Source organism: Vitis riparia, chromosome 5 (assembly GCF_004353265.1).
Source record: "Vitis riparia cultivar Riparia Gloire de Montpellier isolate 1030 chromosome 5, EGFV_Vit.rip_1.0, whole genome shotgun sequence".
Lineage (NCBI taxonomy): Eukaryota > Viridiplantae > Streptophyta > Magnoliopsida > Vitales > Vitaceae > Vitis > Vitis riparia.
The window spans coordinates 15,694,215-15,714,217 of record NC_048435.1 but is presented as its reverse complement, the minus strand read 5'-3'; the positions used below and the strand labels follow the sequence as shown (position 1 = coordinate 15,714,217).

Here is a 20,003-nt window from a genome sequence, read left to right as displayed (position 1 = left end):
CTCATGTACGATTAAAAATATAACACTAGGATGACTAGAAATAGGATTTGATCTTTTTCAAAAATTTTATATATTTTTAAATAATATGAAAGTAGAAGTAAAAGTAATTATTTCTATTTTTTATTGTAAATTTTATTTTATTAAAAATAAGAAGATAAATGAACATTTTTTTTTTGTAGAAATTTGTTCATCAACTGAATAATAAAGAACACGAAAAGTATCCATTGGCCATAACCAGAATATCTAGTTGGGACAATTCAAATGCATTGAGGTTTTATAGATAGAAGTGCTAGGGTTTTAGAAATGTCAAATCGAAGGAAGAAAAAACATTATAATGTTTTCAGAATCGGATCAATTATTAAATAAAAAAAATTATCGGTTCATGGTTCACTGGTCAAATCGGTGACATTATAAATATATAATTTATATATTATATAAAATAAAAAATATTTATAAAAATTTTAAAATATATATAATTAAAAATTTTAATATTATTTTATTTTGTATTTGATATGTTAAATTAAATTATGAAAATAAATAAAAATATATTAATATTTTAAATTTTATTAAATATAATATATATAATTATAGACCTTAAAAATGATTTGGAGCCCATTTTTAATTGTGATTTTTAATTTTTATTTTTGTTTGACTTTTTTTTTGTCTGATACCCAAACTTATTTTTTTATAACCCATTTGCCTTTTTTTTTTTTTTTTTTTTTTTTTTTTTTTTTTTTTCTGATGCCCAAACTCAATTTTTTATACCCATTTTCAGATTACTAATCTAAACCCTCCATTTAGGTTTTATCTTCATTAAAAATACCCCTCATTGCCAGCAGCCACCCACGTTTCCTCTCTTTCCCTTCTCTTTTTTTTTCTTTCTTCTTTTCCTTCCTCATCACACCTACTGCAACTGGTCATCATCGGCCCCCACTGCTGCCACTCTCGTCACCCATCGTCGGCGATGCGACTACGGGCACTACCCCGACCAACACCCCCCTTCTTCCTTCTCATCTCATCACCTCTCTCTTATAGCTCACAATCTCTCTTTTACTACCCATTTTCTCTCACATCCCACCTAGCCGCACCACGCCAGTGGACGTCGGCCAATCACAAACATCGTCCTTCCGGTGGATTGGAGGTGGAGGCCGCCGGAGACTTATAGGCTGAGCAAAGGGGTTGGTTTGAACGGAAAAAGGGGGGGTCATTCAACCGTTCGGTTCTTGAAGAACCGTCCGGTTCGCCTGTTTACCGGTCCAACCGTCGGTTCAGACGGAGGGAACGAACTGGGAAGGCCACCGGTGGACGGTGGTCCGGTTTTTAAAACGTTGAGAAACAGCAATGGCCACCCACCACATTATCAAACGTATTCTTCTTCATCCTTCCTCCACATCCCTCCGATTCAAAACCACCTCAGTCCAATATGTAGCCTCCAGAGCCAGAGATCCCACATTCGAGAAGCTCATGGACGATTATAAAAACCTACTCAAAGTCGTCGCTATTCAGGACCTAATCCTTGCAAACCCTAAAAACCCCACCGTTTCCCTCCAATTCCTCTCCAATCTCTCCCAAAAACTCCACCTCAATCGGGGTGCCGCCTCCTTTCTCCGCAAATACCCTCATATTTTCCACGTTTTCTATGACCCATCCAAGTCCCTACCCTTCTGCAAATTGACTGATGCCGCAGTCGAAATTTCCCGCCTAGAAGCGGTTGCAATACGTGGTTCGATACCCATTGTGGTGGACCGGTTGGTTCGGCTGCTGTCCATGTCTACGATGGGGAAATCATTGCCGCTTCGAGCGATTTTCAAGGTTTGGAGGGAGCTTGGCCTTCCTGATGATTTCGAGGACTCTGTAATATTGCAAAACCCCCATCTTTTTAAGCTTTGTGATGGCAATGAACCGAATACTCATGTGTTGAAGCTTGTAAGTGTAGTTCCTAGTGGTAATTTGAGGGCTGCAGTTGAGAATTGGAGGATTATGGAGTGTTGTAAGGAGGATTGTGGTTCTAGTGTTAATCCACTCGAACTTCGGTACAGTTTCAAACATGGGTTTCCTCCGGGAATGAGGTTGGGGAAGAACTTTAAGGCCAAGGTTAAGGAGTGGCAGAGGCTGCCATATGTGGGGCCGTATGAGGAAATGGGGGAGAAGAAGAAGTCTAAGTCTGAAATCATGGGGTTGGAGAAACGGGCAGTTGCAATTGTTCATGAATTTTTGAGTTTGACGGTGGAGAAAACAGTGGAAGTCGAGAAGATTAGTCATTTTAGGAAATGGTTTGAGATTGATTTGAATATAAGGGATTTGTTTTTGGACCATCCTGGGATGTTTTATTTGTCAACCAAAGGAAAGAGGCATACAGTTTTTTTGAGGGAAGCTTATGAAAGGGGTTGTTTGATTGATCCAAATCCTGTGTATGATGCTAAGAGAAAGCTTCTTGATCTTGTTGTTTTGGGACGCCATCGTTTATTTTCCAGTGATTCAACACTCCAGGACATGGATGGTAGTGAGGAGTGTAAGTTGCAAGAGGAGGGCGGCAATGGTTGAAGTCGTGATGAAATCTTACATGTGACCGGGAGTTACAATTGTAAATTGTGGATGGAGTTTTCAGATTGGGAGATACTCAATTGCAGGAAGAAGGTTGAAATTTATACTAAAATGAAGTTAGAAAAGCCAAATGAAGAAGGTTCAATGGAAATGTGTGATTGTCCAAACACGTATTGATGGTTTTATGTATGTTTGTTGGCAATGGCAAGTTTGTGACATTAGATGGTAACTTAAATCCCTTGCCAGGGGAAAACCCTAATTTGTTTACAGTTTCTTTCGGGTTAAAAGTGTTAAGATGGAGGGCACACAATTCCTTTGAAAGAATTGGCTACCAGATGTTTGTACTATCTTGAATTGAACATTCAAACTAACCAGGCTAACTGGCTGGACCATTTTGTGACTTTTGACATTTGGTGCTAGACAGCCTCAAGTCTCTGAAGTTACAAGGGTTTAAGTGGATCATTACCACAGGAGAATGTGGCAAATTCAATCAAGATGAGTGAATAGAAGCATTTCTGAAGGTGATAATTCTTCTCTTTTTCAGTCTATTTATATATTCTAGTTGAATGTGATCCTTCGATGGTATCATTGTATTTCTTTATTCTTTTTTGGTATTGTGAGATGTTTGGTCATATTTAATGGAGAAAACACTTTTCATGTTACCGTAAATTCCATCACACTTTTCAAAATCCTGAATTTCTTCTCTCCATCTCTCTAATAAGCTGTCTTCTTTTCTCACAGGATGCTAAAATTATCTTCAAAGGGCGAAGCTTTTAGCGAAGGATTGTTTTGCTCTTTCAAGTCCTTGATTTTTGGTGATATATGGTGTGGCTATATATTGGCCATTTCCTCAGGTGGTAAACAAGGTGCCTAGTTCAGTTTTTTCCTAATTCATTTTTGGTTTTATATTTATAATTATGATACTTCAAACACCCTACCATTTTTAAGGATCTAAATTTGCATTGTGTGTGTGTGTATAATCCTATACTGTGTACTTATAGACTCTAGGATAAGCAAGTGAGTGGGGCTGATGAGTGGCAAATGAAATGGTTCATCAAGCGTTTCTCTCCTCAACCCTCTAAATCGGAACAGGGGTTCTTGTTGGTGGTGATTGCTTTGTACCTGGCTGTAATACCCCTCTCAATACCTTGGCAAAGAGGAGATGCAATGATGTAAAATGGGTAAGAGGAGGTTCATCCACACATGGGTCCTGAGCCAAGTGTAGAAAGATTAGGGGCCTGACCTAAGTTTGGCCTTAAAAGTTGGCCAACTTGGCTGTTAATGATGATCCTTGTGCTGATTCTTGGGTTTAAATTGGAGATAGTTGTTAGAGTTGACATATTGATGATTGTTTAACCGAATATCTTGTTTATTTGTCCAAAAATTCTCTCTAAAGATCAACATGCAGAGAGGTGGTTTGTTTGGCCCAAAATTTAAAACATATATTTCACTATGTTTCGTCCATAAGTGGGTCCTGCTCTTGAGAAGATTCTACAAAACCCTTAGTCCTGATGTTTGTTTGTTGTATATGGATAGTGGAGAAACGGTGGATCATTTTTTCTTACATTGTCCATTGGCTTTAGGGCTATGGTATAGACTATTCAGGTTGGCTAATTTGGACTGGGTTCCTCTTAGGAATATCTATGACATGATGACCATCTCATATAAGGTATTGGGAAGCTCCATTAGAGGCAAGGTTTTGTGGCAAACAACTTGTCTTGCTATCATTTGGGTTGTGTGGCGGGAAAGATGTGTTAAGATTTTTCAGGACAAGGTGAGGACTTTAGAGGCTCTTTTGGATGTCATTCATTTCTTTGCCTCTTTTTGTGCCTCTTGCACCACGACTTTTAAGGGCATTTCCCTTAATGTGTTTCAACTTGATTGGTTTTTGGTGTGTAGTTTGAAAGGTGTGAGCTGCAAGGAGTGATCTCTTGGGAGGAAATTATTCATTTTCAGGCTTTGATTTGTTTTTGTATATTTCCCTGTGGCACTTTACTATTGTATAGGTTTATTTAGTACTTTGGAGTTGCAAACATACCTTTTGTTTAGTTCTTTGTTTTTTGGGAGGATTCCTCATCCTTCTTTTGTACTTCTTGATGCCTAACTTAATTTAATACATTGTTGTTTTTGATAAAAAAAAAAAGTGGGTCCTACTCCCAAAGTTTCCAGTCCTATCTTGATAAGAATTATCAACATGCACCACTCAAAGTTCTTCTATCTTCAAAAATATGTGAGAGTTGTTGCCTCCTTTATCTTGAATGCATGTGGTTAGACACTGACAGGTTTGGAATTCAAAGTTTTATATGGTTGACTAATTTGTGGGCCCTGTTATCATGAAGTGGTGTGCATTGTGAGAAATGTGCTGCATATTAGGAGGAAAAACTCACAGCAGGATAATCAATGGGGTTTCTTGATGGCCTTACCCTTTTTTTATAGGTCATGCATTGATTATTGTAGTTTACAAGAAACTATGAAAATGAATTATCCTTCCCTTGATTTGTTAGTATCCAGGCTTCATTAATCTTGCTTGGATAATAATTTTTTGATGAGGCTATTTTTGGTTAGTGATTTCATTGAAACAGCTAACCTCCTCTTCTCATGATTTGTATGCAGCATGTACTCTTCAAGGAGGAGCTAGCAGAAAGAAAAAAAAACAGTCCACTTGTACAAGATTTTTTGATATAATCTCTCACACTGAACTCTTAGCTTTGTATTGAAGCCATAGGTTAGTAGGGTTCTCCACACCACTTGCACTCTTAGCTTTATATTTAATAATGCGTGTCAAATGTTATCAGTTTATTTCATGAGGGCACTGATTTCTCTTCTGAAGTGAGATAAACCCCCCTCTCCACAATATTCTTGCTGTAGAAATGGTTCTTTAAATGGTCTTCCTTTGGCTATATGACACTGTTGTTTGTTGATATTGGTTGGTTCAGAACTATTGGCTGTTTGATGAATTTCTTTATTTTGCCGAATGATGAGATGATTATTGATGTTTTCTTTGATTAATCATATGATGTTTTCTTTATTTTGTTATTAACATTAATTTATTTAAATAATTAAAGTTATTAAAATTTATTTTATCAAATTAATCTTAATTTATAAAATATTAGAACTTCATTAATTTTTTTTTTAGTAATTTTTGAATAAATTTATATTTTTAATATTTTAAATGAAAACATTTAAAATTAAATAAAATTAGAAGGATAAATATAAAAAAATTAAAGTAAAGTGATAATAATTATTAAAAATAATATATTAATGAAATAAATATAACAAATAATTAAAAATAAAAAGGATAATATAAAATAAAAGGGTGATATAGATTTAAAATAAAAGATAAATTGAAAAAAAAAACATAGATAAATAAAAAAAGAAAGGTGTGTTTTTGAAAAAAATCGCCGATTTTGTGGAAAACTTCCATCTCCAAGCACACGTGCATTCATTGTTGATTTTTTCGGCTAAATTTTAGGATTTTCTTAAAATATCGACAATATTTCATTGATATCGCTGATTTTTTGGTGATTTTTGGCCTAACTGAAAATCGGTGATCGATTTTGTTTCACTTAAGTAAGCACATACGTGAGGGTTAGGACAAAGTATTTATTTTATTAAGGTAGTTACAACAGTTTAAAACAAGTCAACTAGCTTAATAAGCATGATGCTTGGTTCCATGGTTTGGGCTATTTGTTGCCATTAGGTCAAGATTGCAGGCATACCTTTTATGAGGTTATTTTGAATACTTGTGGGAATCACGACCTTTTGGTTGTAGTTGCTACTTATCGTTCTTAATGGATACTGTTAGTTGAGTAAGCCCATCAGGTGATTTAGGGTTCTTTAACCTGAACAATTTGTCAGGGGCAACATATGTTTTAGCAAAATAATGAGTAGGAGTCCCATTTTGTTTTAAGAAAAAGAAGAGCTAGATGATCTTCTTGAGGAGGCTTGGCATGCCAAGTTGTTATGCTGGGGCTTATTTACTTTGTTTGTAGGAAGTTAGAAGACCTTTATGACGAGGTGTTCAAGTAGCTGACCAACAATCTTTTAGCTCGGGATGAACAAGACTAGAATAAGAGGTATGTCCATGGATGATGGAACAAGGTGCATTTGGAATTAGGTGTTGAATGCTTCAATCTTTTTGAGTTTGGTTCCAAGGGTAAATATGATGGATCTTTTGGGCAATTTTCTTATAAATGATTTGTCATCAGGTACAGATGGGGGTTTGACCAAGTCTAACTTGGAGATAAGTTTTAGTGGTTGTCTTTGCCTTTTATTTCACCTACAAGAAGTTGTGTGATAAGCGACTTTTTAACCTTGTATGAGTTATATAAGGGGAGAAAGTTACAAGTGACCTATTGGATGTGGGAAATATATGGGAAGAAGTTACTAAAATTATATAAGTATGAACTCTTCTTAATTTTGTAGATATATTTTAAAGTCGTAGGGTCCCTTTGAATTCAAAATAGATAATATCTACATAATTATGTATGGATCGTTATAAATGGTATTATATCCGATCCTCGAATCTGGTGTTGAAGTTTGTTTAACCCTGGCTGTTTAACACTCTAAAAGTACTAGCTCTGAAGAGTGGATTTGATTTGTTATAGTTCCTGCTGATTGTTAATGTGTTGTCATCCTTGGAATATTAATTTCTTGAGAGCTTTTAATGGGACTTGCCTCATGCATTTTCAGGCTCGTGGACTCTATGAAGCAATTGAAAATGAGAATAGAATTCGTAGAGAATACTCAAATGGTTCTGATTTAATATACTCTCTTGAAGATTTGCAACTAGGAGCTAAAGGGGATCTGTTGGAGCTTAGCCAAGGTCGTCGGTTCCAGCTTACTTTGGATGAATATGAGGGCTCTTGTTTCAGTAACAGAGCCGTGGTGCTTGACGCCCGACAAATGACTGAGCCATTCTTATATCATTGCGGTGTTTTTCTTGTGCCTAAGGCCAGTCTCTTCTCCAGCATATTTGTTTGATTTGCATGCACTGCTAGGTATTAAGGGACCCACTCATTTGCATTACAGCTACTTTTAATCTAGTGTTGTAAAAACTAGTCCATTGGCGGTCCCAATCTGATTTGATCCCAAGCAGCCACTGTTCTTTTCATGTTCAACTAATAGAGAAATTCTTCCAAGATCATTTCAAAACCAATAAAAATTGGTTGAACCAACTGAACTGACCAGTTTTGTTGCATTTAAAGATCTAGTTAGTTCTTAACATTTGAGGAAAAGAATGTCCATGGTAGAAACAGCAAAGATTTATACTAGTGTGTGGGCTTACACATTGTTATTCTTGCTTCCTGGTGGATCTTGGCCTCTTAACTTCAATCTTCTGGTCTATTTATCCTCTTTGTTGTGTGTATGAATATATATTGACTTGTCCACCTAGTAAGTTTTCATCAGAGGGTCACATGGGTATCATTTCTTTTTCTCCTAAATTCACTTTAGAAAAGCATTGCCATCCAAATCTCTTTTCCTCTTTATCTTAAGTTTTAATATCCTTTTTTCTTTTACAAGCATTTCTACTTTGTGAACCTTGCCAAGTTGTGGTGTGACCAGAGTTATGTTTAGAATCTTACTCATGCACACTTATATGCTTGTGTGACCTGATGGTGTATTGAACACTACACTCCTGTCCTGAATTGGGAGGATTATTGTACAACATAAAAAAACCTGGTAAGTTGATATAGCGGGAAGAGCATAGAGCCTAACATGGCAAGAATATGATGGATTCTAAAAGGTACTCATGGAGACTTTGGTGGAAGCTTTCTTCCATATAGCTATTCCATATGCTTGATATTGCATAGTAGCATTTAGTGGCTGGAAAAATTGAGAGATTGTAAAGGGATTAAATAAAATTAAAAGGATAAATATAAAAAAATGAAAGTAAAGTGATAATAATTTTTAAAAATAAGATTAATGAATTAAATATAGCAAATAATTAAAAATAAAAAGGATAATATAAAATAAAAGGGTGATATAAATTTAAAATAAAAGATAAATTGAAAAAGAAAATTAAAAAACATAGATAAATTAAAAAAGAAAGGTTTTTTTTTGAAAAAAATCGCCCATTTTTTGGAAAACTACCATCTCCAAGCACACGTGCATTCATTGTTGATTTTTTCGGCGAAATTTTAGGATTTTCTTAAAATGTCGACAATATTTCATTGATATTGTTGATTTTTTGGTGATTTTTGGCCGTCTGAAAATCGGTGATCGATTTTGTTTCACTTAAGCACGTACGCGAGGGTTAGGACAAAGTATTTATTTTATTAAGGTAGTTACAACACTTTAAAACAAGTCAACTAGCGTAATAAGCATGATGCTTGGTTCCATGGTTTGGGCTATTTGTTGCCATTAGGTCAAGATTGCAGGCATACCTTTTATGAGGTTATTTTGAATACTTGTGGGAATCACGACCTTTTGGTTGTAGTTCCTACTTATCGTTCTTAATGGATACTGTTAGTTGAGTAAGCCCATCAGGTGATTAAGGGTTCTTTAACCTGAACAATTTGTCAGGGGCAACATATGTTTTAGCAAAATAATGAGTAGGAGTCCCATTTTGTTTTAAGAAAAGAAGAGCTAGATGATCTTCTTGAGGAGGCTTGGCATGCCAAGTTGTTATGCTGGGGCTTATTTACTTTGTTTGTAGGAAGTTAGAAGACCTTTATGACGAGGTGTTCAAGTAGCTGACCAACAATCTTTTAGCTCGGGATGAACAAGACTAGAATAAGAGGTATGTCCATGGATGATGGAACAAGGTGCATTTGGAATTAGGTGTTGAATGCTTCAATCTTTTTGAGTTTGGTTCCAAGGGTAAATATGATGGATCTTTTGGGCAATTTTCTTTTTAAATGATTTGTCATTAGGTACATATGGGGGTTTGACCAAGTCTAACTTAGAGATAAGTTTTAGTGGTTGTCCTCGCCTTTTATTTCACCTACAAGAAGTTGTGTGATAAGCGACGTTTTAACCTTGTATGAGCTGTATAAGGGGAGAAAGTTATAAGCGGCCTATTCGATGTGGGAAATATGTCGAATAAGGAAGAAAGTTAGTAGAGCTATGTAAGTATGAACTTCGCCTAACCTTGTAGAAATATTTTAAAGTCATAGGACTCATTTGGGCTTAAAACAGATAATATCTACATAATTAGGTGTGAGTCGTTATAAATGGTATTAGAGTCGATCCTTAAACCAAGTGTTTAGCCTCATAGAGGTGTTTATCTATTTGACTTTACAATCTTATGGGACACAATGATGATATTGTGTTTGTATGGAGGAGTATTTGTGATATCTCACATCGAATTAGGGAGAAAGTTATTAAGATTATATAAGTATGAACTCTTCTTAACCTTATAAAAACATTTTCAAGCTGTGAGAACCTATTTGGGTTTAGAATGAACAATATCTACATGATTGAATACAAGTCGTTATAAAATGTTCTTGTTTATTTTCATTTTCATTTACTTGAAATTTACGAAATACCCTTGATAATGAAATTAATCAAACCTTAATGGATGTATTTTTAGAAACTATCCATCTTAAACTTCCTCCAAAAGTAACTTATTTTTTGGGATTTTTAAAATTAATATAAAATAAAAATCAATTTTAATTGTTTTTCAAAATTATAACACTTTTCTTTATGCAAATTAAAGTAATATTCAACATATTAATATATACATATTCTCTTGTCTTAATTTCATCCGCTTACAATTAAAAAGGCTTAAATAATGGCATCCTGTTTAGTGTATGCACCAACAATCTCTCACCGACCTCCTCAATGGGATTTTGATGGAAAAAACAATATTTTTTAAAAAATATGACAACCCATGAATTATCTTCAAATCTGTAACACTTCCAATAATAATAAAAAAAAATCTTCTAAGAAGATAATTTCAATTCAAAAAAACATCTTTAAAATTAAATTAAAACTCTTTTTTTTCAAAAATAATTTTCAATTTAATTTCTTTTAAATATCTTAGGTTTAAAAATATTTTTTAAAAACTATAAATTTTGGAACCCCCCAAGTCCCAACCACCACACGGCAAGACCAGGAACAACACCAACCTTGAACAGCTCTCCATTTTTGTTCACTCCTTCTCGTGTAGGCCCTACCAATAATGGAATTAATGACAATTTTCATCAACATCTTCAACTAAGAAATCAAATACCTACTTTACTTTTTCTTCTAAATATAGTTGAAACTTTTCTCTAAAATTTTCATTATTACTTTCTCCCACTTTGGTTTGTTAACAATTGAAAAATCATCACCCCAATGATTTAACTTTAATTATTACTCATCATTATTAATTACATCTTTTGGAATTGAAGATTTTGTTTAATTCCAAAAAATTTTGACAAAAGAAGCAAAAGTAATAAAATAAACTTAAATTTTAGAGAAGTGGGATGAAGTGTACTTTGAATGAAAATATATATATATATACTTTTCACCTCCTCATTTAAAAAAAATTAAAATACATTTTATTTCATATTAATTGGCTAATTACTATTATTTTAATATAATAACTAAATCATCCTTATTTGTAAACATACAATAAATAAAAAATCGAAGAAAATTAAATGTATCCACTACCATATGCCTAGTTTTTTTCTCTTTTTCTTTTGGGAACAAAATAAATATTTAGAGTCTGTTTGAGAATTGTTTTTTAAAACATTTTTTTGTTATTTGAAACAAAAAACACAAGAAACACATTGGACAACTAAAAACTATTTTCTATTTTTTTGTTCTTAAGAACAGAAAATAGAGTGTTTTCAGATAATATATTTTAGTTGTTTTTTTTACTATTTTCACTTATTTTTTGAGGGTTTTTTAAGAGATAATTATACAAACATGTACAATAATTAAAAATAATTATGACAAATAGTTTTAAAAAATTATTTTTTGATTTTTGTAGAATTTTGAAAATTTAAAATATTTTTAACATGTTTTTTTTATAATATTTTTAAATATGTTTTAAAAAATAGTTTTTATATCCAGTGTTTTACTTTTATATCACATGTTTGTATAATTATTTCTTAAAAAAGTTATCAGAAAATAAGTGAAAATAACTTGATTTTAAAAATGGGATCGGACTAGCCGGTTTGACCAGTCACAATTCTAGTTCAGTCTAATTAATTGAGTTGACAGATGGTTGAATCGGGATCACACCGAATGAACCAATGGTCAAATGGACGAACTTGACAAATCGACCTATTCCCTTTGAACAGGATGGTTCAACCATTTTAATTTTTTTTTTTTACCCTACCAAGACGACACTGTTTTTACCAAGTATAAAATGTTTTTTTTCCCCACCCCACTCAACCCAACCCACAAACAAATATAAACCATTTAAATTATATATAAATATAAATATTAATATTTACTTTTATTTTGTATTTATATGTACATTTATTTTATAATAATTATTAATAATAAATGTGAAATTAATATAATAATTTTCAAAATTTTAAAATAACAAAATATATAGATATGTAATTAAATTAAATATTATAATTTTCCTTACACCTTAGTATTTAAATATTATACCTATTCCGTTTAATAAAATTTAGTATATTAATATATTTATATTTATCTTTATCATTTAATTTGATATATCAAATATAAAAAAGGAAATATTATTAAAATTTTTAATTATATATATATATATTTAATTTGTTATAATAATTTTTAATTCTAATAAAATATAAAATATATATTTATGATATCATCGATTTGATCGAGGTTTCGACCATTGGTCCGACTAGTGAATCGTGAACTAGTAACTTTTCCACTTCAATGTTCGATTCGGTTCTGAAAACATTAGAAAATAACATAAAATAACTGAAAATAACATAATCATATTTTTTATTCTGAAAAACAAAAAATTGTTCTTAAAAACGGGCCTAAGTCATAATTTTTCAAATATTTTCATCATGCTACACCTTTATTCCACTTTTCCCTTTAATTTTAATTTTTTTTTTGTTTAAAAAATTAAAAATTTCAAAATATGATAAAATTTCTCCTAATTTTCACTTAGAATGCACTTTATCCCTTTTAATATAACTAAATAATAAAAATAAAATTCTATTTTACTCTTTTTGGGTTTTTCCTTTATACCAAACCAAGAGTACAATGGAAAGGGAGAAAATTAATGAACAAAAGACTTGGTCCAATACTCGTGTACGATTAAAAATATAACTCTAGGATGACAAGAAATATGAATTGACCTTTTCAAAGACTTTGATAGACTAAAGAGTAGACTTGGCCAACTTTTTCTTTTTCTTTTTCATTTCCTTTCATTTCTCATTTTCTAAATCAAATAAGTAAAACATAAATAACTTTTACTTTCATAGAAAAGCTAAGAAAAGAAAATGAAATTATATTTAAATTTTATATATTTTTAAATAATATGAAAAGTAATTATTTCTATTTTTTATTGTAAATTTTATTTTATTAAAAATAAGAATAATTTTAAAATTTAATCAAATGAAGTAGGCAAATTTTTTTTTTTTTGCTTAAACATGATTTTGCTATGAAGCCTCACATGTGTAAGAAATTTTCAGAATTCAATTTTCGAATCTGCATTTCCCATCTTTCTTTTGTCATCCCAAATCAATTCAAAGATTGAGAAAACAGAAAGAGTGGATATTGTTATTTAATACAATTATCATTATTTTAGTGAGATTACAGTGCAGTTTGTATTAATATATATTGTTTCAAATTGTGCTGTTATCACCTGGAAAGAGGGGAAATGAGAAGTCAAAATGCCGTTTACACTTTACGGTGAGGACAGAGTCCATAGGTCGTCACGCATGAGTTTCTATAAATTTTCATTTGTGAAGGTACTTTCAAACTCCCAAATTCAATTTGCCTAGCTTTGTGGAGTTGCGAGACCAAGAAAAGGTTGCTGAAAGACAAATGGAGGTGGGTTTTCCTTTTCTCTTTCCTTCTTTCACCTCTCTTGATCTTTCTTTGATTGGAACTTTAGTTTTTTACCTACCCATTTCATTGCTTTTTTTGAATCCATTGAATTTTCTCATTGTGGGTTTCTCTTGTGGTGTGTTGGATTGATATGTTATGCTAAGTTTAAGCTTTTGAAAGATACAAAAGTATGTTCAGTGGATATGGACAATTGGCTTGTCTGGTTTTCGTTTTGTTGCTGGGTTTTGGATGGTTTGGTTCACATTCTGTACCTTTTGTTAAAAAATATCATTTGATTCTTGGGTGTTGTTGAATTGCCTAGGAATTTATTTTTATTTTTATATCTATTTTATCATTTTGGTGGTGATATGAATTTTGACTCAAGGTTTAGTATCTGGTTATGTGAATTATGTTCATCCATTGGGGATCTGGGTTTAGGCCATGGTAGCTTATTGGAAAGTGCAGCCTCTGGTTGGATTTATGGGAGGATCTGTCTGGGTTTGGTTCCTCTTTGCATTTAAGAGTCTGGGTTCTGGAATGGGTGGATGGATATTCTAGTAACAAAAATAATATTTGAGTTGTTATTTAACTTGGTACAGAATAATGATTATCGGAGAAGGCATAGTTTTCTATGCCTGCTCCTTTGAAATGGATATGTATGTAAATTATGTAATGAATGGATGTATATGCATGCTCAACCCAGAGTTGCAGGCTATTTCGTCATGTATTTGCCTTGTTATGCAAGCAGAAAATTTTTTTGGGTTGTTTTGCTGAATGGTGCCTGTGTATTACATGAGAGGTTCTTTGATCTGTTTTGTATATATGCCTTTGTCAACACTGGACCTTTAGGTTTTCTGATAACCCTTCTGCTCACTGGTGGAGCTAGAAAATAAGTTGGAGGGGGGGGGGGGGGGGTGGCAAGAACAATAATTTATTTTCAGCGGCGGCAAAAAAAGAGCAAAAAGCAATTGCATAGCTGTGTGGTAAGTGAGGTTGCCTTGTAAATTGAAGGGCAGAGGTTTAAATCCTCATACATGCAAGTTTTTTTTACAAATTTCAGGGGGGGGCTGAAATGGACTGCTTTTATGTGTAGTTATTCTTCTCTATTCTCTTTACCTATTTTCTCTTCTTTTTTTCCCTTTATAATTTTGTAAAGGCCACTTCTGATAGGAGGAGAAAAGGTGAAGTTCCCATCCTGTTTTAGAATCATCTCCTGTTTAAAAAATCTTCTAATTTGACATGTTCAAAGAGAAACACAAACCTAAAGATCGAATATCGTTGTTGAATATTTAGCATCTGCAAATGAATGGACTGTAACTTTTTAGTAGAGGAACTTAGGAATTACAAGAAGTAACAATGTGTATGACTCATCATGGAACCATAGTTAAAGGAAAATGTTTCATACTTTATATGATAATACTTCCCTGAGGCAGGTGGGGCTAAAATATTTTGAGTTGAATGTACAAGTATTATGCTAATGCACAAGGTGGCTATCCACTTTTCTTATTTTACTATGCATGCCTTTTGAGAATCCTTTTGTTGCTTTCCTAATTTGAATGGTTGTACTTAATTTTCAAGTCATTATTGCATCACATTCATAAGAACCTTTAATCCAATCCTATTGGTTCTTCTCAGTCAGCTAATACAAAGTGATATTGGGTGGTCAATGTCTCCAGCTTGTTAGGGGCTTGGATCATAGGATCTATTATTATTCTTCACTGGAAAATATGGAAGGACCCATTCCTGTTGTATGAGGATGTTGACAATTGACACTGTTATGGTGAAAACAATGTGCTAATTTTATTGCATTAATGCATATTATGAGATTGATGATCCCTTGTCTTTAATGAGATTACCATTTCCTATAAGACAACATATGAATGTATAGGATACATATAGATAGCAACTCGGCAAAAAAAAAAAAAAAAAAAAAAGAAAAAAAAAGAAAAAAGAAAAAAACAACAGAGAAGAAGAAAAGAAAAAGATTGAAATAAGGGTGTCATTTTCCTTTGTTTTGCCTTTAGATGAATATCTGCTTTTCTTGCAACTTCAAATACAATATTGATGGCATGGAAATATTTCCTGGGTTTGCTTTTCTTATTCTTAGTGAAAATTTAAAAACCTTTTTCTCTTTTCCCTCCCTGAAAAGGAACTACATTTTTTTCTCTTATTTTTGCAGCAAAGCTCAAATGTGCCGAAGTTTGGCAATTGGGAAAGTCAACAAGATGTCCCTTACACAGTTTATTTTGAAAAGGCAAGGAAACATAGAAGTGGTGAGAAGTTGAAACCAAGTGACACTCAAGGCAATCCCAATATGCCCTATGCCTACACACCTCCAGTTCAAGCCCCTCCCTTTCAAAAAGAGGTCAAAACAAAGGCATCAAAGGACCTGGAACCAACAGGATCAAAGCATAAGCAGCATACAGGGCGTGAAGATGGTAAGATGTGGAGATCTGATGATTCTTCATTGCACCATGACACTGTTGGCCAGAAGGCAGCAGTGGTCTTGCCTCATCAACGTCATGGTGGTGCAAGATCTGGAAGTAGTAAGCCTGAACTGGAGGAAACCAGGGGGCCAGTTGCATCTCGGCTAAAGTACGAGCTCCACTTGAGCCGGGAAGATGGGGAGCTAAGAAGACCAACTGATTCTCCATCACGCCATGAGACTGTAGGTCATAGAGCTGCTGCTGACTTGAACTATCAACGCAATGGTGGTGTAAATTCGGGTGATAAGAGGTCTATGCGCCAAAGCACAGGGTCTGATCACAGCATTGACCACTCACCACTACACCCACGTTACCAGGCAATGGTTGGAGGCAAAAGCAGTGGAGTATCTTCTCCCTCATGGCAAAAAAGGCTTTCTTCTGAAGTTAGCCACAGCCTAGGTCCCTCCACTCAAAGGTCCCAACTGAGACCAGCTACTCAAGGCAATCGAAAGGTAAATCTTTTAATCTGGACCCTTGTCATATGCATTCTATTGGAAAAACTGTGACTTAGGTGATCTGTAAGGTTTCTAGAGGAAGCCATTTGTCCTCTTTTTAATGCTTTGATTGCCTAGAAGTTGGAGTAGAAAAGAAAAACCAAGAATCTTAATGGCCACTCCAGTCTCAGCAGCTATGAGTTTTCCAATCTCCTTCCTTCATGTGTCTGCATAATAAGCTAACAGTGGACTAGTGAAAGCCAACTAGAATTCAGGATGGAAGAAGCTTTTGGCTATTAAAGAAAGCTAATCAAGCTTTATAGGGAAGAGTAATTTTCTTCCAAAATATTACCTCCAGGGCCATGTCGGAGGTTTAACCATATTTTATGATTTGCATTAAATTCAGGTTCTCAAAGAGATTATATCTTTGAAAAAATTAGCAATGGTGAAATAGTTTGAAATCTCTGGTAAGAGTTTAAAGCTTTTGGCTATATACTGGACTTGATGGAAGAAGGATGGGCAAAGGGGCGAGTTTGTAAGACTGCTGGCAGCCGAAATTTCCTACGTCCTTCCTTTTTGTTATTTTCTACCAAATTTTGGTGGACATCTTTTTTCATGTTTTCTGCCTTCGTTATTGGAAGAATGTAACGTTAATTTGATGTGGCAGCCTGATGACAGCACTGCTGTTCCGAAATTTGGTGATTGGGATGAGAGAAACCCTTCATCAGCTGAAGGGTATACACACATTTTCAACAAAGTTCATGAGGAGAAGCAGAGGGTAGAAGGAACAGTACCAGCCATGGTGACTGAGCCTTCTTATCCCAGTGGTCCGGAGCAATATGGAAAAGACCATGCCAAGGTATGAGGAACCCTTTTTATCACTGGTCACAAGTCTCCTTTTTTGTCGGTTTATTGGTTTCACAAAATCATATCATCTCTCTTTCTGTCTCCCAGAGATGTTGCTGCTTCCCATGGGGTCGAAAATGAAGTTATGTGTATGGATGACTAGAAAGCACATGATAGACGAATAGAGAGCGCATGAGGCATGTATACTTACATACAACTGATTGTCCTATGTATAGAGTAACATTTTTGTTTAGTGCATTTCACTAGAAGAAAAATAATGAGGTTTTGGGGCAAGACATCTATCTTTCATTATGGAATTGAGTGTACCTAGTTCTTAATTTCTGTTGACCCTTTTTCCTTTTTCTGCCTTTGGGGGGTATCTGATTCTTGGTTGTACTACAATATTTCCTTTCTGATAGAATAAAATATTGTTATTTCCTACAAAAAATAAAAACAAACTGCATGATTCAAAACTTTCTAGAATTCTACTCCTTATGTCGTGTTTGGTTCAAGGAAAGTATTAAGGGGAAAAAATATTAAGGGAAAATGATTTTCTCCTTGTTGGGCCTATAGAGGTAGAGGAATACAAAGAATTTCTCAGTACCTAAAATCTTCCTTTTTTGAAGAAATCTATAAAAGCTCCAAGGGTGGACATACAGGTGAATTCAAAGATATTCAACTAGTCAAATAGCGAGCTTAGTTTGATTTTACTATGAAAAATATATGAAAAAAATCAGATATAATTAAAATTAATTAGAAACTTATGATTTTTTTTATTTAATTTTAAATAAAAGAATTAAAAAAAAGAAGAAGAAATGGATTTGTTTTTAAATTTATTTTTTATTTTCTTTTATTCTTTTTCCCTTCTACTTTTCCTTCAAAATTTCCAAAATCAAACATTGCATCCTTAGGGTTGGTAACAATCCCAGAAGAAACCAGAAACCAATTAAAATTTATATCCTGGATATATGTGGAAAGAACTGGATGCATTCATAGCAAATTAGACTTTGGAAGTGTAGAGGAAAGAATGATCATCTCCTGGAATGTGAAATCTGAATGCATCCATGACATCCATCCCACTTGGTTCCCATGCCTAGGATCACAGAGTATTCATGTAAATCCACAAAAACAATAATAACCACGTTTAGTGGGGTTTTTAATGTTGCAGAAAAGATGAATAAACATTTTGGGTATTGAATACAAATGTGTGAGAAATATGTCCATTCTTTTCCAAAGCATTATTATTGATGGATCAATTTGATTTGGGTGAGTGTTTGATAATATTCAAAGTGACAGATTGCTGACCTTCTTGTTTTTTGTCTAATTGTTGAATGTTATCTACATTATTACTATTGGAGCCAAAAAAATTACATTAATATTGATGGAACAATTGATCTTGAGGACTCCTCCTGACATGATTGGGGCACCCATATCTCTAAACGGAGCATCTTCTTGGAATGATTCCTCACAATTCATGGGCACTAGCATAAGGGTTCAAGTGGTTCCAGGTTGAGCATCTCCCTGGAACAAAGGTGAATAAGTGTCTTAGATGCGAGGGCAAGGGCAGGTAGCAGACGAAGCTCCACCTTTAGCTACTCCATAGGCACATATCCCTCTCTCGGGCGCTAGGCCAGCCACAACTGGTCTTTGTGGAAAAGGCCAACGATGCCCGCGATGGGGGCATCTAATAGTGGAAATCCAAGGAAGGAAGAAAATGGTTGAGTGTGAGAAAGCAAGTAGGAAGAAACAAGAGAAAGCGGGGAAGAAATACCTCATATAGGAGTTTGCGGGGGACCATTGGGAAACTAAAAAACGCATTCGCCATGTCTCTTGAAAGATGTGCCTATAATTAAAGTCTAATTGGGAGCTTACCATAATTCAATGCATTCATAGGGTATGTGCGAGCTTGGGTTGTTCGACAACCTGCATGATCAACCTACCAATCGAGCTAATCCTAAACCACCTACAAAACCCATCACAATTGGACGACAATGGTAAGTTTTTCTCGTGCTCCCTTTTCATCCCATTCTATCTTCTTTAAAACCCTATGACTAACTTGACTGTAGGAGAGGGATAGGCCAACCTGGCCTCCCCACTCTAACCGGCCCCCATCAGTAGATGTCTGCAAGAAGGACGCCTACCACTTCTCGAGACAGAAGAAGAGGGTGCAACAAGAATGGGGGGAGCTCTTGAGGGCATACCTTTCCAAGTAGAGACGGTTTGATGTCTTGTAGTAAGTTCACCATGACTATCCATCTGCTAGTTTATACAGGGAAAATATTCATAGCGAATGTATGGGGTTCGTGTTCACTCGGTTTAGGTATATTTTTTAATGCTGCAAGGTAAGATGTGTGCTCAATAATGACCATATGGAGATAATTTCCTTAGACAAGAGAAGCAAGGCTTGAGCCAAAGCAAAATGGATAGCAGAAGTGATGCCTTTACAGTTCCACCGGAGCCGAAAGATCATGGATTTCAACAGACGATCGAACTGCTGTTGCAGTTGTGATGAAACTTGCATGTAGATTTGCCATAACGAAGATGATTTTCATGGTGTTTCAAATCCACAAAACCCTCTCTATGAAACTATTGTAGACCATCTATGGTGTATGACAATCAGCTAGTTTTGCATTTTCTTGCTTTTCTTTTGTGCAAATGCTTCATGAACATTGCTTATCGATATTGCAAGGCCTAGTTTTAAAAGAAAAAGATTTTTGAAATTAATTAAAAATTTATATATTTTAAATTATTTGATATTTATATAATC

At 34.2% G+C, this 20,003-nt stretch overlaps 2 protein-coding genes and 1 long non-coding RNA gene across 4 annotated transcripts; all 3 read left to right on the top strand.

The window, feature by feature from the left end:
- Positions 1 to 848: 848 nt before the first annotated feature.
- On the top strand, positions 849 to 7,898 carry LOC117914812 (protein ROOT PRIMORDIUM DEFECTIVE 1-like). Of its 2 annotated transcripts, XM_034830295.1 has the most exons (4): positions 849 to 3,065; positions 3,286 to 3,410; positions 5,158 to 5,269; positions 7,237 to 7,898. In XM_034830295.1, exon 1 carries the CDS (start codon positions 1,342 to 1,344, stop codon positions 2,542 to 2,544), a length of 1,203 nt encoding a protein of 400 aa, XP_034686186.1. In that variant the 5' UTR covers positions 849 to 1,341; the 3' UTR covers positions 2,545 to 3,065; positions 3,286 to 3,410; positions 5,158 to 5,269; positions 7,237 to 7,898. The 2 variants fall into 2 exon arrangements, with proteins under 2 accessions (XP_034686186.1, XP_034686187.1); XM_034830296.1 differs by lacking the exon at positions 5,158 to 5,269 and having other exon boundaries at positions 3,286 to 3,398.
- A 5,432-nt stretch (positions 7,899 to 13,330) lies between these two features.
- Positions 13,331 to 17,709, top strand: LOC117913933 (RPM1-interacting protein 4-like). The gene is made up of 4 exons (XM_034829065.1): positions 13,331 to 13,473; positions 15,650 to 16,408; positions 17,058 to 17,249; positions 17,345 to 17,709. Exons 1-4 carry the CDS (start codon positions 13,468 to 13,470, stop codon positions 17,375 to 17,377), a joined length of 990 nt encoding a protein of 329 aa, XP_034684956.1. The 5' UTR covers positions 13,331 to 13,467; the 3' UTR covers positions 17,378 to 17,709.
- A 399-nt stretch (positions 17,710 to 18,108) lies between these two features.
- On the top strand, positions 18,109 to 19,916 carry LOC117914227. The gene is made up of 2 exons (XR_004651244.1): positions 18,109 to 19,230; positions 19,303 to 19,916. It is a non-coding gene; the product is annotated as an uncharacterized LOC117914227 (long non-coding RNA).
- The last annotated feature ends 87 nt before the right edge of the window (positions 19,917 to 20,003 follow it).